At 40.6% G+C, this 21,586-nt stretch overlaps 2 protein-coding genes across 6 annotated transcripts in view; one reads left to right on the top strand and one right to left on the bottom strand.

Annotated features, from left to right (window-relative positions):
• The window catches only part of LOC111565864 (sodium-driven chloride bicarbonate exchanger-like), a 55,293-nt gene extending 45,286 nt beyond the window's left edge, over window positions 1-10,007 (bottom strand). For 2 of the 4 annotated variants that reach the window (XM_035946399.2, XM_023266159.3), the window contains exons 1-2: window positions 8,265-10,007; window positions 6,901-6,930 (exon numbers count right to left, since the gene is read on the bottom strand). In XM_035946399.2, coding sequence (XP_035802292.1) covers window positions 6,901-6,930; window positions 8,265-8,312 — 78 coding nt within the window. In that variant the 5' untranslated portion in view covers window positions 8,313-10,007. Of the gene's footprint in view, window positions 1-546; window positions 1,002-6,900; window positions 6,931-8,264 lie in introns of those variants that run through there. The other 2 variants (XM_023266155.3, XM_035946400.2) reach the window with 2 other exon arrangements.
• Window positions 10,008-10,291: 284 nt separating this feature from the next.
• Window positions 10,292-21,207, top strand: stk24b (serine/threonine kinase 24b (STE20 homolog, yeast)). Of its 2 annotated transcripts, XM_023266147.3 has the most exons (11): window positions 10,293-11,040; window positions 13,892-14,122; window positions 14,922-14,978; window positions 15,646-15,754; window positions 16,013-16,170; window positions 17,542-17,727; window positions 17,810-17,958; window positions 18,136-18,259; window positions 18,381-18,449; window positions 19,092-19,228; window positions 19,307-21,207. In XM_023266147.3, the coding sequence occupies exons 1-11, from the start codon at window positions 10,999-11,001 to the stop codon at window positions 19,341-19,343; spliced, it is 1,299 nt and encodes a 432-aa protein (XP_023121915.2). In that variant the 5' UTR covers window positions 10,293-10,998; the 3' UTR covers window positions 19,344-21,207. The 2 variants fall into 2 exon arrangements, with proteins under 2 accessions (XP_023121920.2, XP_023121915.2); XM_023266152.3 differs by lacking the exon at window positions 19,307-21,207 and having other exon boundaries at window positions 10,292-11,040; window positions 19,092-19,232.
• Window positions 21,208-21,586: the final 379 nt, after the last annotated feature.

The raw sequence follows: 21,586 nt of genomic DNA on the forward strand, positions 1-21,586 counted from the left end.
TTTTTCAAATCAGCAGGTGATGCAGAGATATTTAAAAGCTACTCTGATTTAAATTAGCAGATAGGAAAGGTTTCAGAATGTCCTAAAAGCACAAAATAGATCAAAACAATTATAAACACGTGACAAAGTGCTCAAAATGAAACAAATCCAGGCTTTCATTCACCAGTTTCTCCCTTAGAGATCACCAGGGTCAGTACAGCTGGTATAAGCTCCTCTCTTGCCCCACACTGACAGTCCCATCTGTCAGCCAACCTCCTTGGGACCTTCGCATGCAGAGCAGCACAACTGGGCTCCTCTGCAGTACAGGAGCTTCCCACAGCCTATTAACTATACATGCATTAACATCATGCTAGTAGAACAGCAACCTTCCTCAAGCTGTTGCTCATCAAAGCACTGTTTAGCTTTAATGCTACAGCAGTAGAGCAGCCCTCACTCTGAAACCTGACTAGAAATGCTTGCATGATTTGTACGATAAAAAAATCAACTAAACTCAATGATGTCTCTGTACTACAAGAATAATTCTGACCCTCTAATACTTCCACCTACCTGATAATTAAATCCTTTATTGAGATCCACTGAGAGCATGGTGTGCCTCCTGTAAGGCTGGGGCAGGATGCCCGCTAACTCCCCTTGTGCTTGCGGCAGTAGTAAAACAAGAGGCTAAGGATCAGGGCCTGAGCCCCACTCTGCTCCGAGTGTTTGTGATTGTTGAAGGAAGAGCCAGAGAGAAAAGCAGGGAAAGACAGAGTCAGCTTTTCTGATTGTGCCTCTCAGTCAAACCCTTTCCTCTCCTCTTCCCTCCTCAGCCACTCTCGTCAGCCACTCTTCCCATGTTGGAATACGGCAGCATCCTTACTCCAAAAAGCTCCATGAACACAACAGAAAAACAAAAGCAGGGAGCTCAGCACAGCTCCAGCTCTGCCTCTCCCTCTGCCTCCAACGGCTTTCATCCAGGGTAGCATCAAATGTTTCTGACAAGCATCCATCCGCCAATCCCCCCAGAGAGATTAGTGCTCTGACATCACCGATGCTGTGCCGTGCACAGTTCTGCTGTGCTGAGCCTCCGAGCTTTAAGGCTCTGTTACCTAAGAGAAGTCTTAGGTCGAACAACACTGTCCTGAATGAGGGTCTGGAACACCTCACAGCTACTTGTGCAACCACAGGTCACCACTCATCACAAGCAGAGGAAGCAGTGAGCAGGGTGGTGGCCATGCAGCCTTACAGTATACAGTATATGCATGGATAAGTGCATGTGTCGGAGTGTGTGTGTGTCTGCAGAGCCTACCTGAGGCAAAGAAGCTGCTCTCTGGCTGTAGTGCATTGTCAGCGAAACTGTGATCAAGACATGGTGTGCTAGAAACAGATCCGGAGGAACTAGCAGATATTTCTGCTGCGCTGCCTGAGACGACTGTCAAATTACAACAACGCTGTCTGTGTGGCTCGTGTGATCTGATATATCTGAGAATTTTATTAGCAAAGATGGCGCTCATTGTTGCAGGATTCAAGGGTGAAGATCAGACAGTCAAATTACACTTAACAGTACCCAATATAATTTTCTTTAAGCCTCTCTCTCCTCATCTAACCATCTGTCTTTCACATTCCCTCCCCAGCTCTACCTACCTCCATGCCCCCTTCACCCTCCTCTCCACTGATACTGCTATAATTAACTGTGGAAAGGAGCACAGCCGGTCTAGGCTCCTAGCTGTGGTAGGGAGGCTTCCTGCCTGCCTGCCAGTTTTGCCCGGTTGGATCATCAAGTCGAACAGAGATTTCACACTGATCCAAGAACACCATGCTCAAAAGAACAAGCCCGGGCAGCTCCAGCACACTTCCTCCGTCTGTTCTCACTGATCTTCTCCAGCCCTAACTGGACAGCCTGGCAGAGAGCCTGCTGTTATGTCAGGGTCCTAATTAGGACCACACCAGTCAAGTCCCAGTCAGAACCCAAACCAGGTCCACTTTGGTTCTATTCAAGTTGATAATGTTAGAGACCAACAAAGAGAACTTTCTGTAAAGCCACTCTGGAACCTTCAGTAGACAATAAATTCCACCATGTACACAGAAATACTGTCTCCTGACTAATACTGTGTCATGTCAAACTAGTCAAAGGTTTAATCACTCGTGGCTCCTGTGAAATCGCAGAGTGACAACTGAAATGTTAATAGTGCTTCATGCTTTAACACTTAACTCACAGGCAACACAGACTCAGTTGTAAAATTTTCACCAGCTGAAATCTTGAAAAAATTTGTGGCAGATAGCACAGCACTATAGAATGTGTCTGTTTAATATAGATGTACCCACAAACAAAATGACCTTGCGCTGAGCACAGGCGTGTGTTATGCATGTGTACGTTATGTACAGATACCGAAATGCGTGACTTAACCCTCATGTCGTCCTGCAGGTCAAAATTAACCCGTTTTAAAGTTTGAAAATGTGGAAAAAAAAATATTTTTTTGTGAATGTTCTTAAAGAAATTATTAGAACTTTTACTGATATACATGTAATCACTTCAGATATTTTTAGGATATTTTCTGGAAGATTTTTACTCATTTTTTGAAAATATTTACAAGAATTTTCTTGCCAAATTTGGGGGATTTTTTTTTTTTTTTTTAATAAAACTTTTAAGGGAAACTTTTAAGGAATTATTGAAATTTTCTTACTGAGGGTTTTGCAAATTTTCAGAAATTTGGGGAATTTTTTTGCAGAATTTCTGGATTTTTTTCAGACAAGGAAACAATAAATCCATCTAATTAGAGGTACACTACCATTCAAAAATCTGGGGTCACCCAGACAATTTCATGACAATGAGCCTTTCAACAGCATTAGCTAACACAATGTAGCATTAGAACACAGGAGTGATGGTTGCTGGAAATGTTCCTCTGTACCCCTATGGAGATATTCCATGAAACATTTCCAGCTACAATAGTCATTTACCACATTAACGATGTCTAGACTGGATTTCTGATTAATTTAATGTCATCTTCATTGAACAAAAATTGATTTTCTTTCAAAAATAAGGACATTTCTAAGTGACACCAACCTTTGGAACGGTAGTGTAATTGACCCATGTTTACTCACTTTGGTAAAAACATGCACTGTTTATGAAAACGTTTTTGAATAAACACGAAGGACCATTTAGAAAACCATTTCATGGAGGTTTTAAACACATTTGTCCAGGTTTACAGTGTCATTGAGAATTTTTTTCCCCCGCCAGATTGATCATTGTTTTTGTTTGTTTTTTGGTTATTATTTGTCAATAATGTGGCAAAAAGGCCCAAAAGCCTCTTAAATACAAAGACTTCCTACTTTTCTCCATTTCCCCTGCTGCAGTGTCGTAACCCTTGCTCAGATGTAACCGTAACTTGATGTTTGTTCGACTTGTTGATGGAAAGTGATCAGCCGTTTCCAGCCAGAATAGTCATTTACCACATTAACAATGTGTAGACTGGATTTCTGGTTAATTTAATGTTAACTTCATTGAAAAAAAAAATGCTTTTCTTTCAAAAACAAGGACATTTCTAAGTGACCCCATACTTTTGAACGGTAGTGTATTTTTTGTGAGAATGTGTATTTTTGAAATGTCTGTATGTTCCTATTTTCATAGTTTTTACGACGTCGGCTGACTGAGGAAAAAACAAATGTAAAAAGATATCTGTGTGATGCTTCATTATATCAGACCGGAGCAGTTACAACCACACAATCATTCTGCTATAGTGGGATAAAAACGCTCTAGCTGGTTTGGATTTCTTTAACCCAATCACAGTGTTGTTGGTACACAGCTTTGGTGTTTCCTCAAAATAATGATAAAATGTCCTAACGATCAAAATCTTCAGCAAAACCTTCAGGTTCGGTTTAATTTTCACTGCAGCCATTGGGAACCTTTTACCAGCAAACCGACATCCAGTGAGTCAGACTAGTATTTGAGTGACCTTAACTATTAAGAAGCAACAAAAGGGACAAATATAACTGCCTATTCAAGATACTTTCTAATATAGAAATCCTAAGGGGTAAAGAAAGATAAGTGGAGGATTAGCAGTTTAGCCAGAGGCAGACACTTTGTGCTCAGTCTTGTCCTCAGTCTGGCTCTCAGCCCACAGTTGCATAAGCAATATTCTGTCAGAACAGATGACATGCACGCATCAAAAGTCTTCTCCGTGGCTGGCTTGGTTTTCTGCTTACACTCATGCCCTGCACGCTCTTCAAAGCCATTTCAGATGCTGACAGCCTTAACTCCACTTAATTCCCATTATCTACCATGATTTATTTATGTCACCATGTTGCGGACGCCAGATGCATCGTGACGTGTGACTATTGTCATCTAAAAATGCTCCACATCTCCTGAGCAAGCTGTCTAATTAAAGACATAAACCACACGCAGTTGAGCAATATTACTGTAGATTACAGATTATTGAAAATGTGGATTAGCAGTTAAACGTGATCGTACTTCGTCACCATCAGAACAATCCGGAAATCTGTCTAATCATTTTCTTATTTACTTCTAGTTACATTTTTATTGCTGGACAAAGCCTTTAAATCCTATTTATCAATCATATATATGATATTAAAGCCACTACAACAACATATTCTGTGAGTTTATCACGTTTTCAAAGTAAAGTATTAGTCCTCATTAGAATATCTTTATATACACTACTGTTCAAAAGTTTGGGGTGACCTAAAAATGTCCTATTTTTCAAAGAACAGCAGCTTTTTTCAATGAAGATAACATTAAATGAATCAGAAATACAGTCAGACCAGGGGTGTCAAACATGCGGCCCATGGGCCAAAAGCGGTCCTCCAGAGGGTCCAATCCGGCCCTCAAAGTGTAAAAATTCCAGAGAAGACATTAACTGCAGATTGGAAATTAGTAAAACTATAAATTTAAAATCATTTCTAGACTATGACAAGTTGTTTTGATCATAAAGTAAAATACTAAATTGCTCATTGTGCTTTTGTCATTCTGTCTCATTTTTGTAAAATTTTGTCTTGTTTTTGTTTTTTGTCTGACTTTTGTTGTTTGTCTGATGTTTTTGTCATTTTGTTTCTGGTTTTAGTCATTTTGTGTTTCCTTGTCTCGCTTGTGCTTTTTGTCTTATATTTGTAATTTTGTATTTCGCTTTTTCATTGTTTTGTGTGTTGTTTTTGTGGGGTTTTTTGTCTCGCTTGTGTTGTTAGTCTATATTTTTGTCATTTTTTTTCTCGCTTTTGTCATTTTGTGTCTCATTTTCGTCATTTTGTGGGGGGTTTTTGGGCTTGCTAATGTTGTTTGTTCATTTTTTTTGTCGCTTTGTAAATTTGTTGTCTAATTTTTTATCTCGTTTTGGATGTGTTTCGCGCCGTTTGTCTCATATTTTTTCTTTTTTGTTTTTGTTGTTTTGTGTCTCATTTTTGTAATACTTTGTCTTGTTTTTGGCTGAGATTTTTGTTGTCTATTTTTGTCTGACTTTTATTGTTTTGATCATAAAGTAAAATACTATATTGTTCAGTTCTAGATACCTGCGATTAAAATTTCGAGTTGTGGTTATTTATAGGTTATTATGCTGTGATTTTACTGGTCCGGCCCACTGGAGATCAAATTGGGCTGAATGTGGAACCTGAACTAAAATGAGTTTGACACCCCTGGTGTAGACATTGTAATGTGGTAAATGACTATTGTAGCTGGAAATGTTTCATGGAATATCTCCATAGGGGTACAGAGGAACATTTCCAGCAACCATCACTCCTGTGTTCTAATGCTACATTGTGTTAGCTAATGGTGTTGAAAGGCTCATTGATGATTAGAAAACCCTTGTGCAGTTATGTTAGCACATGGATAGAAGTGGGAGATGTCATGGAGAACATGAAATTGCCTGGGTGATGCCAAATGTTTGAACGGTAGTGTAGGTATGAAAACAAGGTAAAAAGATATGGATTTTCAGTTGATGAGATTATTAAAAATACAAGAAGCAATGAATGTAAACATAACTCCACAGGTCAACTGTACTTAAACTGTGCAATAAAATATTCATGCTGTTCTGACAGACCAGAGAGACCTAAGGTAAACTCTAGAGATAAACTGTTTCAATTTTCTTCCATGGAACACCACTTTTGACCACAAACCCGACAACTTACACCCAATAGTAATGGCAAATGAAAAACAGGAAGACACAGGCAGTGACAATAACAAAAGAAATATTTTTTTTGAATGAAGTCCTGGTCTCACTTGGTTCCTGAGTGAATTTTAAGGCCCGTAGCTACAAGGAAACCAGCCATGCATGGATCTGGTTAGCTAACCAAACATGAACCACCTCTAGGTTGTTTTACTATCTGTCAGCATCTAAGTAACACCTCAACCATCACTCCTGTGTTCTAATGCTACATTGTGTTAGCTAATGGTGTTGAAAGGCTCATTGATGATTACAAAACCCTTGCGCACTTATGTTAGCACATGGATAAAAGTGTGGAAAACATGAAATAGCCTGGGTGACCCCAAACTTTTGAATGGTAGTGTATATCTAAAAATCTGTATTCAACTCCTATTGTACTTTTAAAACTGTCTGATGTGTGAATGGAGCTACACTGTACATAGAATTATTTTGTATTCATTCTATTTTAGCATTTTTTGCAATAAATATAATTGAATTGAATATAAATGTGTTTAATTAGAAGTATAAAGTAAAAATACATCAGAATTGCATTACTGTAAACATTATTTGACTGAATATATTGTCCTCTACAACTCTTTTATGTAAAGACAGTCACAGCACTTGCCTTTCTTGATACTTCCTGACTGATTTTTTTTTTTTTGCTGTCCCTTAAACAGGTGGCATTTTAACAGGTTTTTACCAAGTGCATTCTAATGAGTTATCGTTCCACTGATATGACACCAGCAGGCCAGAAAAAGAGCAAGATAAATGTACTCACCACATCTTTACTTTCCTGGGAACCTTGTTCCTGCAAGTCAAACAACAAGAAGAAATCACTCAACAAGACAAAAGCAAGGCATGTGAGTACATTACTGTCACGCCAAATGATCTGTTAAGAGATTCCCCAGCATGGAGTCAACCCAACTGATGCATTCACATACAGTCCTTCCTGCAGTAATTAAACGTACTCTCGTGCTTGACCTTGGGAACTTGGTAGCCTGGCAGAAAACAGGGAACCATACGATGCCTTATTCTAGCCATGTTGTGCACCGAGGAATCCCTGACACTCTCGCCATGCTAACACCTCACGTACTCATACACATCCTGGCGAAACCATGACAACGCTTGCTGCGTAGGAGGAGGGACAAGGGGAAGCAGCAATGAGTTACAGTGACAGGGAAGAACCACACTGCATTGAGACTGCAGGGGAAACAGAACAGCCATCTCACACCACAATCTGGCTTCACTGCACGCCGCTGTAACCTCTGAAAAAACGAAAAGTCCTCATGTAACGCATCCACAAATAGAACAAAGAGTATTGATCTGCCTTGGCACGCAGCAATAGATTTCATCCCTCTGCTCCAGCACTGACTGTACTGTACATCACATCCAAGGCAGCGGACAGTTTGTTTTTTTTTTTGCTCTTCTACACACAGTCTCACCTGAATGCTAATGAGGGGAGGCTGACCGCAGAAGTAGGCTAGACGTGTTACGTTTGAAACTCTGCCAGTGGGACCAGAGGACCTGAGTGGACACCTTCTGACCAGCTGTTGTACTCCACCAACACATCAGTTAAATAAACCACATGTTTTGGATGCTTGAGCTGCAGGTTGAGGACAGGACTACTGTGTAAACATGTGGATTACTTTATCATGAATTTCTGTTAGGATGTGACAAAAACACACAGAGTGAATGTTGGTGGCTCTCATCTCAGTGGAACATCTTGGACCCGCAGTACTTAAAGCAACAGCTTGACACCAAGTTCCATATGGAGTAAAAACCACCACTGCTAAACCATATATATACTATGCAGACAACAGGGGGAAAATCAATCTACCTGTGCACAAATGCATTCTGTGTGATGGCTGTAGTGTGATCATGGATTCTGTTAGGGAGACATCGTTTGCCCAAATGTGAAGGAGAATTGATGCCCCATTTATGGTGCGCAATATCCATATTTGCCATGATGGCCAGGCGACACATAGCCGGTCAAAATATTGGTCAATCAGAAACACGAATCTGTCATAACTGCTTCAATCAAATGAGAAATAAACCGCAGACCAGCAGCTCGTTCAGGTCTAGTCTGACATTATAAACTAGTCTATGTCCAAACTGAACAGAAACGCGTCTCTTTGGGCTTACCGTTGGCAAGAGCGGCTCCATTTGAGCTCCTTGATCCGTAATGTCCATCTTTTCTCCTCCTTGGCTTCACAATAGGACAGTCGTGATGTGCTTCCTCCGCCTCTAAATGACACTGGGCTGACAACGAGGGTCGCTCTTTTGTTTGATTTGATTCCTCTCTTCTTTTTCTTCTTGTTTTCTCCCTCACCCCCTCCACCTTCCTCAACAATTACTGGCCGGGTTTTCTGAAATGGAGGTAGCAAAGCATTCCCGTCCTGCCCTACATAATTTACGCATGAAGGAGGGAGGTAGTGCTTCCCATTACACGCGTTCAGCCCTGGATGATGAGGCGCACAAGTGAGTCAGTACGCACACTTTTACACAGAAATGTTCAATCACTCATGAAAATATAGATTTATAACAATACAGGCAGGCATATTTGATTCTAACGAGTGTAGATCCTCAAGTGGAAAGTGCATCTTTCATTCTGTTTGTCTATATTATAGGATTCAAATGAAAACAAATCTCGTTGAATTTAAACACATCATCTGCACAGCCATGTTGCAGTGTCTAGGTTACCCATGTGGATTTTTCTCAATCATGTCGTGCGCCATGCGTTGCCCCTTTGTTGGAGAAGAAGCAACCACCACCGTGATCACTGTAATGTTCTCGCTTTAAATAAATACTGCATGATGTTACATTAAATGTGTAGAAGTGCTCCATCCCACCGTTATTTGTCGCCGCAGCACGCGATGCGCCGGCATCAGCCTCCAGATTACACAAGGATGCTGAGCTTTATGCTGGAGCGCCCCCCTCTGGTGGCACTCCGGAACAGTCCAATCTGTAAACAGCAAGACAAACCTGCACAATCTGATGTCTCATCATGCAATTGTGTCATGTCACTCCAGGGCTATGCAATATAAGGCAGTAGAATTATCATGAAATAAAATAATGTATAATTTAATGATGAAAAATGTAGGGCAGGTTTTCCAATGCAACATCCAATGCAAACATGGTGGTGTTTATGTAAAGTTGACTGAAAGGTTTATTAATTAATTATTAGACTTTAGGGGACAATTCCAGCAGATTACAGTGAAAGACTGACATCCTCTCAGGCAGGATTATGTGGTTTAACAATATGGATCTTTATGTAAATCTTTTGTAAACTTAAATATGTCTGTGTACTTTATGTAGTTTTACACAACTGTTGTCTTACTACTTGTCAAAGTCACTTTAAATCACTTTAAATGTGTAAATACTGTATACTGACCTTAATACATTTAATATTTCTATAGATTTTCAAAGTAGAAGTGAGTGTTTTTAATAGTATTGTGCAGCACATTTTTCAAAGTATATATTAACCTTTAATGTTCATGTTAATAACTTGCCTGTCTTTTTCTTGTTATTTCTGTTGCTATATGTAAACTGCTGAACACTTGAATTTCTCTCAGGATTAATAAAGTATCTATCTATCTATCTATCTATCTATCTATCTATCTATCTATCTATCTATCTATCTATCTATCTATCCTCAGAACTGATGTTGGCATTGCTTGCATGTACTGCTGCTCTGTCGGTGTCACTTTTCACCGTTAATGCTAATGTTACTAACCCACCTGTCTTGTTATTTCTGTTATATGTAAGCTGCTGAACACTTGAATTTCCCTCAAGATTAATAAAGTATCTATCCATCCATCCATCCATCCATCTATCAATCTATCATCTATCCATCTATCCATCCATCTACTCATCTATCTATCATCTATCTATCCATCTACCATCTATCATCCATCCATCCATCCATCTATCCATCCCTCTATCTATCTATCTATCTATCTATCTATCTATCTATCTATCTATCTATCTATCTATCTATCTATCTATCTATCCATCCATCCATCCATCCATCCATCCATCCATCCATCCATCTACCTATCCCTAGATTTAGTTTGCCAGACCTGCACCTCTCCACCTGGCACCAGCACCTGGGTAGGTGGGCTGGCCGTCAGGATGTAGCCGCTGATCCGGATCCGGATCCGCCCAGCCAGGCGTCACATCACTGACAAGATGGCCGAGACTACGGGACGAAAGTGAGGGAGGAAACAAAAACACTGGCGAGCTATCCTTGCCGCAGATGCCAGACCTGTAGATCTTACTGGAGACAAGTTAGTGCAGAGATAGCAGCTGGGTTTGTCCGCGGTTCCGTTTTGCGGTGCACACGGATTGTGCTCCGAGCTGCTCGCTGTCGGAACGTTTGTCAGGTCGCCTGCGTTGGCTAGCGAGCTAACCCGCTAACATGCTAGCTAGCTGACAACATCGTTAGCGAGAGAATACGCTTCCAGAAAGTGACGGGGTAATGTCGGGATGAAGAGTTGTTGCTAAGTCCTCGTCTCTGAGAAGTACAATTAGCCGCTTCCCTGGGTGAGAGATTGAATTTAAGGTACTGGTTAACCCTTAGCCAGCTGGCTAGCAAGCTAACATTGCGGATTTCTTGGAGTTAGCATTAGCAAACGTCCGTTAGCTTGCTCAGCTGTTTCAGGGGGAGTTGAGGTTGTTCCGACACAGGAAAGGCACGCTGGGGTGTGAACGAAGGACCTGTTTTTTCCTCTCTGGCTTGGTTCGCAGCAGACCTGGGTCACCAGGTGTCCCCCAGGATTGCTACCAGTGACTGGACCAGCGCCGGGACTGTCAACATAAGCCGAGCACATCTCAGCGCTGCGTCGTCGGACGAGGCGCAAATCCAGTCTGCGTCGCCATGGCCCATTCTCCCGTCCAGGGTAACCTGCCGGGAATGCAGGTAAGCCGAAGGAATGTGCTTTGGGACGGTTCCGCGGGAAGTAGTCGAGGTCACTATCAGAACAAAATGTACACAGTTAGACTCCCTGCTGCGGTTTGTGCACCTCCACGGTGCAGTGATGAGGACCTGTCAGGTGAAAACACATCAGAGATAATGATGATATTAATGAATCAGAGTTAGTGCACGCATGGAAACTGAACACATCCAGTACTAACACTAGGTGTATATATATATATATATATATATATATATATATATATATATATATATATATATATATATATATATATATATCTGCTGCGTTGTTTCTGTCAGTTGTTGACATGCTGCCAGTTGGTCTGCACCTAAACGCCACATGCGCGAAATGCTTTGAACGCAACATTTTCACTTGGAAGCGAGTGAAGCTCTCTGGCTCCACTGTACAAAGCCCATGCACACACGAGCCTTGTTCTTGCCTGTGCTGCTATCTTTAGGATTGTGCCTATAGGGATATCTGTGTTGGGATGATATCTAGAGGAGGTATCTGTTCCTGGTGTAAATTGCTTCACGCAACCGATTAGAATCCCTTTGCAGACTTAAGAGCAAATTTCCTTGCTTGTAAATAAATATAAATAAATCTCATGACATAATAACCCCAACAAGTACATCACTTTAAGGATGTTACTCGTGATTGTTCATAGATGAAACTGGACAATCAAAGTAGCTGCTTGTTGGTTGAGCCTTTATACATTTAATATAAGTCTTATCCAGCTGTAAATTTAGCAGTATTAGTTTGCCATTTGATACCTTGGTACCAAACGAAAAACCCACAACCATTTCACCGCTTCTTCATCTGTTCTGCACGCTTTCCTTCAGCAGAATTACCACTTTAGTTTCTCGAGTTAATCTCTTTAACAGCCACCAGCAGGATCTTCTTTGGTGACCTGAGGATCCCTCCTTGCATAAGAAGGCAGCAGCTAAATTTTTAGTAATCTCAAAATGCACATATTGACCCTTTCTCTTTTCAAGAACAGAAGTATTGTCGGCTCCTGCTCGTGTTTCCCACATAAGAGCCTCTGGAGAGTTGCGTCATTTTAGTTCACTTCCTGCGACACTCAACTAGGTTTTTTTTTCATTCCCCGCTCAGACACATGAAACAGTGTGCTACCATGGAAAAGTTGGAAAGATGCCGAGCTGTCAGTGGATTCTCTGAACACAGTTTCATCATTTCCCTCACTAAAAACTATTTACAGGTTCACCTGAGCTTGTCTTTGTCTGAGAAGATTCGTATGTAATGACAAGCTTTATGTATTTCTGTCTTTTGTTATAGTAAGAAGATTGTATTCTTGGTTATTGGTGGAATTTCTAGTTAAAGAGTGCATCACAGGAAGTATGAAACTGTAGAGGTTTCACATCATGACCAAACTGTTCAGGATGAGCGTTCATACCGTTACATCCCGAGCTGTAACCATTTTGGCTCCTGAGCCACTGCACAATCAGACAATTAAAACGTCTTTATGTGGTCTGGTGTACCTAAAGCATTTGTTTAATGCTTGAATAGCCCTCTCCGTTGCATTAGTTACTGATTTATGAGCAATACTCCAAACATACTGTACGCTCATGTTGCTACCATAACTGCTGTGTAGATACACTGTATAAGCTTTTATAGCTGCAATAACATGCAGCATAAATAAGTTGGAAACAGCGATGATGGGTAGTCTCATATATACGAAGCTGTGATTATTGATGCGATAAAAGTACCTTTAGCAGCCATCCATTGTTTGATTGACCTCTTGATGGAAGTGCACATGCACTACCATTCAAATGTTTCATGCTTTCCATGAAAACTCGCACTTTTATTCATGTGCTAACATAACTGCACAAGGGTTTTCTAATCATCAATTTAGCCTAGAATCCTCAGAACTGATGTATGGGCTGCTGCTCTGTTGGTGTTACTTCTCGTATCAGTAAATCTTACTCTCACCTCACTGTTGGCACATTTTTCCTCAATGTTGATATTCCAATGAAAATCAGCCGTTTCCAGCTCGAATAGTCATGTACCACAATTACAATGACTAGACTGTATTTCTGATTAATTTAATGTTATTTTCATTGAAAAAAAAAATACGGACATTTGTAAGTGACCCTAAACTTTCGAACAGTAGTGTAATTGAAGCAAATTTACTCACTTTGGTAAAAAGATGCATTGTTTTTGAAGAATCTTTTGAATAAACACGAAGGACCATTTAGAAGACCATTTCTTGGAAGTTTTTAACACGCTGGTCCAGGTTTACAGAGTCCAAAATAGGGCTGCAACCATTCATTCACCAATTATTCACTGTAAGAAAAGCTTTTTTTCCCGCCAGTTGGTTGTTATTTGTCAATAATGTGGCAAAATTACCCAAAAAAACACTTCTTAAATACAAAGACTTCCTACTTTTGTCTGTTTCCTTTTCTTCAGTGTTGTAACACTTGTTCAGACCTAACTTGATGTTTACTGGCCTCTTTTATAGAAAGTAATCAGCACACAGTAAACCCCCAAGGTGCAACTGGGATTTAAAAGGACTAAAATATAATTTTGTTTGATTTAAATGCTTTTTTTTAACCTGCATGTTATCCAATTGTTACGCTCTTTCCTCTTCATTCTCCTGTGTCTTTCTTTCTGTGCACATAAACAGAAGGTGTTGCAATGAGTGAATTAATGTATCCTGTAAGAATGGCACCCTGTTGGTGTTTCCTATTTACTCCCCGACATTCAGTTCTTTTCAAACATTCCTTTTTCTTTCTTTGTTTTGTTTTATTATTTTAAATCTGCCTTCCCTTTCCTCCCCTGCTTTGTTCCCCCCCTTCCTCCCCGCCTGTCAACTGCCAGAATGCCAGAGTGGACCCAGAGGAGCTGTTCACCAAGCTGGAGCGCATTGGCAAGGGCTCGTTTGGCGAGGTGTTCAAAGGCATCGACAATCGCACACAGAAGGTAGTGGCCATTAAGATCATAGACCTGGAGGAGGCAGAGGACGAGATTGAAGACATCCAGCAGGAGATCACCGTCCTTAGCCAGTGCGACAGCCCCTTTGTCACCAAGTACTACGGCTCATACCTGAAGGTGATTGTTTGTCACACTCATGGACAATCAATATACGAGTCAGTATATAATTGAGGGACTTTTAAAGTCCATGGGATATATCTTGCATACATTTTTATTAAAAGTGAAAAAAAACTAATGTTTTTTGTGTTCATTTTGATCATGTCTTTACAAATTCCATAATTATTTATTATGAAAACAATCACTTATTAATAAAAAATGACTGGATATCAGTAAAATGTCAACTAAATAACCATCTGAATTTAGCAACAACCACCTAATTAGATAAACAATAATAAAATGAGCTGCTTCAGAAATAGTTTTGATTGTGTTCTTTATATTACATTGAGATAATCATGACAGATATTTCTTTTTTGGGAATATATCAAATTTTATATGGAAAATAACAAGTTGTATCTGTGTCGAGAAATCACTTTTAACTAGATTTAGAAGAATCTTTCTGTAAAAATGCCATGTGGTTTTTGGTTATAGGCAGCCATGTTGATTTTAGGCCTGAAAACAGCCAAAATGTCAACTATGATACAAAAAGTCCTGCAACTACATATTGACCCTGTGTAGTCAAACCTCCAAGTGAGCAAAGATTTTTCTTCCTCTGCCCACTTTTCCCCCTGAATAATTCAAAATTAGAAAAAGGATTAGCCTCAGACAAACTGAGACACCCACCGAGCCCTTATTAGTGTCATCATGACTTGTTTAGGACTGTACCCGGCTCCTCGCGATAAGCCAGTAACCACCTTGATGAAGCAGCTGTGAATATTTCTCCACAAATGCACCTAATGGCTGTTCTTCTCTGTTCCAGGACACAAAGCTATGGATCATTATGGAGTATTTAGGTGGAGGCTCAGCATTAGATTTGGTAAGTTATTCACTTACTTTGTGTTCACCCCAATAGACAATAAAATGTAAGGCTTTAAGCACAAACTTTTTTTTACTGATCAAAGAGGCGCTATAATAAAAAGAAATATTGGAGTTTTAAATGCCATTCAAACTGTAGTAAGACAAGCAGCAATACACATTTAAGTGGTTTTACTATCGGCACAAGCAGTGCCTTCCTAAAGCAGCAAAATTCTGGTGGAATCTGCATGTCTGATGATCAAACTGTTCACTTTGACAACTAAATGCAATGCAAATACTTCAGCTGGTGGTAAACGTGACATCCAAGAATTCTTGCAGTGTGTGAATGTTTTAAATAGCATGTGGCAAGCACAGCCTTCACAACAACAACTTTTGAAATGTTTGAAAGAGCTCCCTCCCACACAGTTCTTTCTATACTGATGTAAACTGACTCAAATTGAAGCAGAGACTCTTTACTTTGATGCGTTATTTTGTTTTGATACGCACACGGTACCTGTTAGTTGGATATATTCAGGCTTGGTTTAGATTTTTTGTTGTATTTTTTGACAATTAGATACATCAAGGATACCATAAGACTTCACAAATCTGAATTAAAGCTGTGTTTTTGTCTTTAATATTTCTCCATTATCTTAAGCCACAATTTTTGTTTGATTTTTTTTTTCTTAAAGATGGAGCCTGGCGCTCTGGATGAGACCCAGATTGCTACAATTCTGAGAGAAATCCTTAAGGGCCTGGAGTACCTGCACTCTGAGAAGAAGATCCACAGAGATATCAAAGGTAGCTGAGCATCAGAGGACACAGGTTTCCCCCGACTGAATGGCTTCAGAGACACACACAGATATCATATAGCCAGTTAATGGTATTGACGTCCACTTACAGTTTCATTCATTATATAGTTTGTGTTTCACCGGGGAGTTGAGGTGAACGCTAAAAGGCTTCTGACAGCTGTTACCTCTTTATTAAATAAATAGCTGATGTAGATAAATGGCATCGATAGAAGTGTCTGCATCACACCAACGTTTTCCCTCCCTACAGCCGCCAATGTGCTGCTGTCCGAGCAAGGAGAGGTGAAGCTGGCAGACTTCGGCGTGGCCGGCCAGCTCACAGACACCCAGATCAAACGCAACACCTTTGTGGGCACGCCCTTCTGGATGGCCCCCGAGGTCATCAAACAGTCGGCCTACGACTCCAAGGTGAGTTCAAAGCCAGCGGGTCGTATTTACACCGTACACAGCATTACGCTACTCTCATTCTGCTGCACCAATCTGCATCCCTCTGTCAGAATAGCACTTTGAAATAATACTCATAGCTCACTGTGACAGACTACACCTTGTGGGAATGAGAACATCAAAGGCTGAAGTGTCAGAAAGCAGAAAACTATGTTTAGGCTGAGCTTGTGGATACAACCTGAACACCACCCAGCTAGCTCTGCTGCTGTACGCAACTGTTTACATTTCTTAAACACACTACACTCCATGTAAAATTACTGCACTATCAATCCACCAATGTAATTATGCCTTCATTTTGTTTTCCATTTCCAGCTTTTAGCTACTGGCTAACGACAGCGTCTTGTCTTAGGATGTCTTTTGGACTTCCTCCAAGTAGTTTCCACTGTGCAGTCTGATGTCAGTTCTTTTGGACCGTTGAGGATTGAGTTGTATATTTTGCATAAACTATATTTCCAGAGACAAATCTTCCAATCATTTGCCAGTCTTCGCTTGCAACTGCTCTATATAGTTAAAATCACAAAATGTTGCGTTACAACAATGAGCAACTCTGTTAGCTGCTGCCAAAAAGCATCTCCGTACATAAATGTTTAAGATCTTGATTTTAATGTAGTGCCTACTTCTCTCAACATGCTGAAACTGAAAACATCCTAAATGGAAGTAAATCTACTGGCATCCTTATCTTGTCTACAAGGCACTTCTAGATACCGCCACATTTTAAGAACCCATGGTAGCTACAGATCTGCCACATAACTTTGACTTTTGTGCATGCTCCGCTTGCCGCGTGATGATGTATTCATCCACTCTGCTCGCCAACTAGTTCCACGTAACCAGTTCCAACGAAACAACAAAACTCTGTATGCCGTAAACCAAGGACCCAACCATAACCGTAACTGACGCAATGCTGTAAGTCAAGGCCGTTGTAAACCGAGGACCCAACCGTAATAACAACCGCCGTAACAACAAAACACCATAGGTTGAGGATGTCGTACACTGAGGAGCCAACCGTAACAGACGTAACGCTGTAGGTCGAGGACGTCATAAACTGAGGACCCCCTATACTGATAAAAGAAATGTCGATATTGCAAAGATTTTGTCTACATTTCACAGTTCTTCCACAGTTGAAAAATGTTGATATCGCATAGGTTCTTGTATATGTAAGGAAATTGATATTGCACTTTTTTTTTTTAAATTTACAAAATGTTTATGAAGCACAGATTAAACATGTTCACATTGTGGGTTGGGGTTAGTGTGATTTAGTGCGAGCAGTGCTGGTTATAAAGTCTGTTATAAATGTTGTGAATTCACAGCTCTCACCATGTCTCCTGTGCATTCCAGGCAGATATCTGGTCTCTGGGCATCACAGCTATTGAGCTGGCGAAAGGCGAGCCGCCCCACTCAGAGCTCCATCCCATGAAGGTTTTATTCCTCATCCCAAAGAACAACCCGCCCACACTGGAGGGAAACTACAGCAAACCGTTCAAGGAGTTTGTGGAGGCCTGCCTCAACAAAGAGCCCAGTTTTGTAAGTAGTAGTTGGTTGTTATTCTGTGCAGACTTTGCCAGACGGCATCACCTGGTCTTCTCACTTCTCTCCCTTTCTACAGAGGCCGACTGCCAAAGAGCTGCTGAAGCATAAACTGATAGTTCGCCATGCGAAAAAGACCTCCTACCTGACCGAGCTGGTTGACAAGTACAAGAGGTGGAAGGCAGAGCAGTCCAGAACCACAGAGTCCAGTTCTGATGAGTCAGACTCGTAAGTGGATTTGGACTTTGCGTTTTGTTTTTGCTGCACCAACAGACACAAACACATCCAGTAGAAGTAGAGAAACCTCCTCTGTGCTTCTTGTCCTCCCACAGTTTTCCTATGACAAACTTTAAGCACTTAATATGCATGACTAAATGATCAAATCCTCTTTGTCTGTCAAATCAGAGAGCAGGATGGCCAGGCGTCGGGCGGGAACGACTTTGGCAGTGACGACTGGATCTTCACCATCCGAGAGAAGGACCCCAAGAAGCTACAGAATGGAGAGGGGCAGTCGGGGGCAACAGACCAGGTGAGGCACGAGGAGATCACACCTTCTGTTGTTTGCTGTTTTAAGTGCTCAACCATTTGCGTCTTTCGCCATCTTCATCCTGCTTTGAGAGTTCCATTCTCGTGTGTCTGTTTTTGCACAGACAAAAGACATTCCAAAGAGGCCTTATTCACAGAGCCTGGCCACAGTCATCTCTCCTGCGTTAGCTGAGGTAAGGAGCTCCATCCGCTCACATACAAACACTCAAACCCAGAAACCACTGGAGCAGCTGGGTCTTGTTCAAAGGCATCTCCATTTAGGAAGGGTTTAGCACTACTTTGCATTTGTCTCTGTAGTCAGATTCTGAAGATACATTACTAAAAAGAACTATCATTGAAGTGATTTGTTTAAGTGGGGCATGATAATCAAGTGGTCATTTACCACATTAACCCTGCAAAACCCACGGTTGCTGAAATACAATGCGTTTTATTTGTTTTTTAAAAAAAAAATTTAATTTTTATATATATATATATATATATATATATATATATATATATATATATATATATATATATATATATAGTTATAGTTATAGTTTGCTAATTTTGTTCTATATTTGGGTTTATACAATTTTTTTGTTTGTTTTTTGCTTTTTTCTATTTTTGGGTCTTACAGGGTTAACAATGTCTAGACTGTATTTCTGATTCATTTAAGGTTATCTTAATTGAAAAAAAACTGCTTTTCTTTCAAAAAAAAAGGACATTTCTACGTGACCCTAAACTTTTGAACGGTATACATTTGGACTGAATCCTATTATTTCCTGTTTTTTCTCACTGTATATTTCTCTGGTTCCTTCCTGTGTCCTCCTTTGCAGCTTAAGGCGCGACAGGAGCAGGTGAACGGGAACCCCTTAGTCCTGGACGAGCTGAGGGAGGCCATCCTGCTGGCCGAGGAGGCCTACCCCGGCATCTCCGACTCCCTGGTGGCTCACATGGTGCACCGGCTCCAGAGGTAGCTGCTCCGCTCACATTTTAATGTGCGCAAGTTGATGACGGCAACGGTTGACCACAGTTTGTTTTTCTTCTACAGTTTCTCTACAAGCAGGACGTCCTCCTCCTCCCCCTAGTGATTGGTTCTCTGCCCCAGCCCAGCTCTCCCAGGCCCCCAAACCAACACCACAGCCAGGCCAGAGGGTTAAAAGTCAGGGGTTAAGTCATTCAATACCAGCTGACTGCATTCGACCTCCCACGTGGGGAGGGAGAGGGGGGGTACTAAACCTAGCCTGTACAAATTACTGAACTCCAAAGCGGAGGAGAAAAGAGAACCTCCGGAGAGCCTCAGGAGGAGAAGTTCGGGGGGCAGCAGAGCCTGTTGAAAAGGCCGTGACGGGACAAAGTCGGAGCCAGAAAAACAGCAACCGCCAAGTCAGACTCTGAGCTCCGTACACGAGAGACTCCTCATGGAATCTGCTCGATGAAGGAGTCCGGAAATCTCCCCTGAAATCCACGACAAGACTTCAGTCCCCCCTCTTAATGCAGGCCTCATATCCCCAGAACCTCTGAAAGCATGCTTGATGAACCTGCAGGGATATTATCTTCGTGTGCGAGCTGTGTGTGGGCATCTGTGAGTGTGTGCGTATGTTCGACTCCCTGTTTAGGCAAATTGCAGCATTCTTAACGAAACCTCAGGTAAAGTGCTTTAAGTGGACTTGGTCCTCCGAGGCAGTGGGAGGGGAGGGGGGCTCGCCATGCTGTACATGATTACAAGTTGTCATTGCGAGGAAATGAATCACTGTGTACAAAATGGTCATGCGCATTTTGTAGATACTGATAATGTTTAAAAGTAGATATTTAAAGATCTTCAAAAGTTAGTCCAAGAGAGGAAAGGAACTGAAAATGCCTTGCCTTTTCGAGATGCACACGTCTGCATTCTGGCATTTAATCCGAGATTTACTTAGTTTTCTTTTACTCGTCGGTGAGATTCATCAGTGTTTGAGTTCCAATCTCCCACTTCAATCATCAGACTAACTACGATACTAAACTTACTTTGTTTAGAGCCAGAAGCATTTCCTTTGTTGTAGTAGTCGAGGGGGAGAGCTGCTTCCCATGCTTATGTTTAGACAATTTATCAGTTTTGAAATTGTGTAGGTCAAGAATGAAGGTAGAGGACAATTACGAGGACAAACGCTGATATCATGTGAAGTATTATTTCTCCTTAGCAGTGCTTAGAAACTAAAGTAAAGGCGCTGAAAAAAAAGTGGCAAGGACTATAGAAGGCAATCATGTTATGACACTTTGCTCACGGCCAAATGAAACCGTAGGACAAGCCAAGCTGCAGAATCGAACGCCATCCTTATTATCCTCACTCCAGACATTTCTGTTTTCACTTCCACACCATGCTATAGAAGTGCCATGTCCTCTTTTATGCTTTCACCAGATATTTGTAGTATGATTTGCACCTTTTTTTTCTAATTTTCAGATCAGTTTTTTGCACTTTGAAAGTGTGTCAAGTATTTAAAGAAACTTGTAAGAGGAATAAAAGAAAAACAAAAACAAAACTGAAAAATGTCGCTAATAGCCATGTTTTACTATATATGTTTACTTAAGAGTTCCAGAATTTACTACTGTGCTAATGCAGCAATAATGTTGAGGAGTTGCATCAAGACGCACTTGTCAACACAGGGATTGAAAGAAATTAAGAAATATCTGATATTTTTGTAACTGCGAAGAGTTGCGTATGGAAATATGGAATGCTTTATGGATATGGGCACCTGCCTCTGGCAAAAAAAAAAAAATATACCTTACAGAAAAACATATGCTACAGAAATAACTACAAAAATGTGTACATTTGGTCTCCTTTATCATAGCTGACAGTTTATAGTACTGTATATAATCTTTGCTTGTGTCATTTGAGAATTCCCAATTTAAATGTAAGCTCCTTGTAAGCTTTCAAAGTGACATGAGAAATAAAGATCTAATGCTAACTGAGAACTTTGGTGTCTTCCATGTCTGTCTGCTTTTATTATATCCAATTAACCCTCCTGTTGTCCTCATTTATGGGCACCAAAAAATATTGTTTCCTTGTCTGAAAAAAGTCCAAAAATTCAGCAAAAAAATTCCCCAAATTTCTGAAAATTTGCAAAACCTTCAGGAAGAAAATTCCAGTAATTCCTTAAAAGTTTCCCTTAAAAGTTTTATTTAAAAAAAAAAAAAAAAAACCAAATTTGGCAAGAAAATTCTTGTAAATATTTTCAAAAAATTAGTAAATTTTTTTTTGTCTTGTTTTGTCTGACTTTTGTCATTTTGATCATAAAGTATAATACTATATCGTTCAGTTCCAGATATCTGTGACTAAATGTTGTGTTCCTTT

The sequence above is a fragment of the Amphiprion ocellaris genome, chromosome 24 (genome assembly GCF_022539595.1).
Source record: "Amphiprion ocellaris isolate individual 3 ecotype Okinawa chromosome 24, ASM2253959v1, whole genome shotgun sequence".
In the NCBI taxonomy this organism is placed as follows: Eukaryota; Metazoa; Chordata; class Actinopteri; family Pomacentridae; genus Amphiprion; species Amphiprion ocellaris.

What these genes read in the sequence shown, in the direction of transcription:
- stk24b (XM_023266147.3), top strand. Translation starts at nt 10,999, where the DNA reads ATGGCCCATTCTCCCGTCCAGGGTAACCTGCCGGGAATGCAG. An exon ending in GAGGCTCAGCATTAGATTTG is followed by an intron (nt 14,979 to 15,645) that starts GTAAGTTATTCA and finishes TTTTTCTTAAAG; the next exon opens with ATGGAGCCTGGCGCTCTGGA. An exon ending in TCTCTCCTGCGTTAGCTGAG is followed by an intron (nt 18,450 to 19,091) that starts GTAAGGAGCTCC and finishes CCTCCTTTGCAG; the next exon opens with CTTAAGGCGCGACAGGAGCA.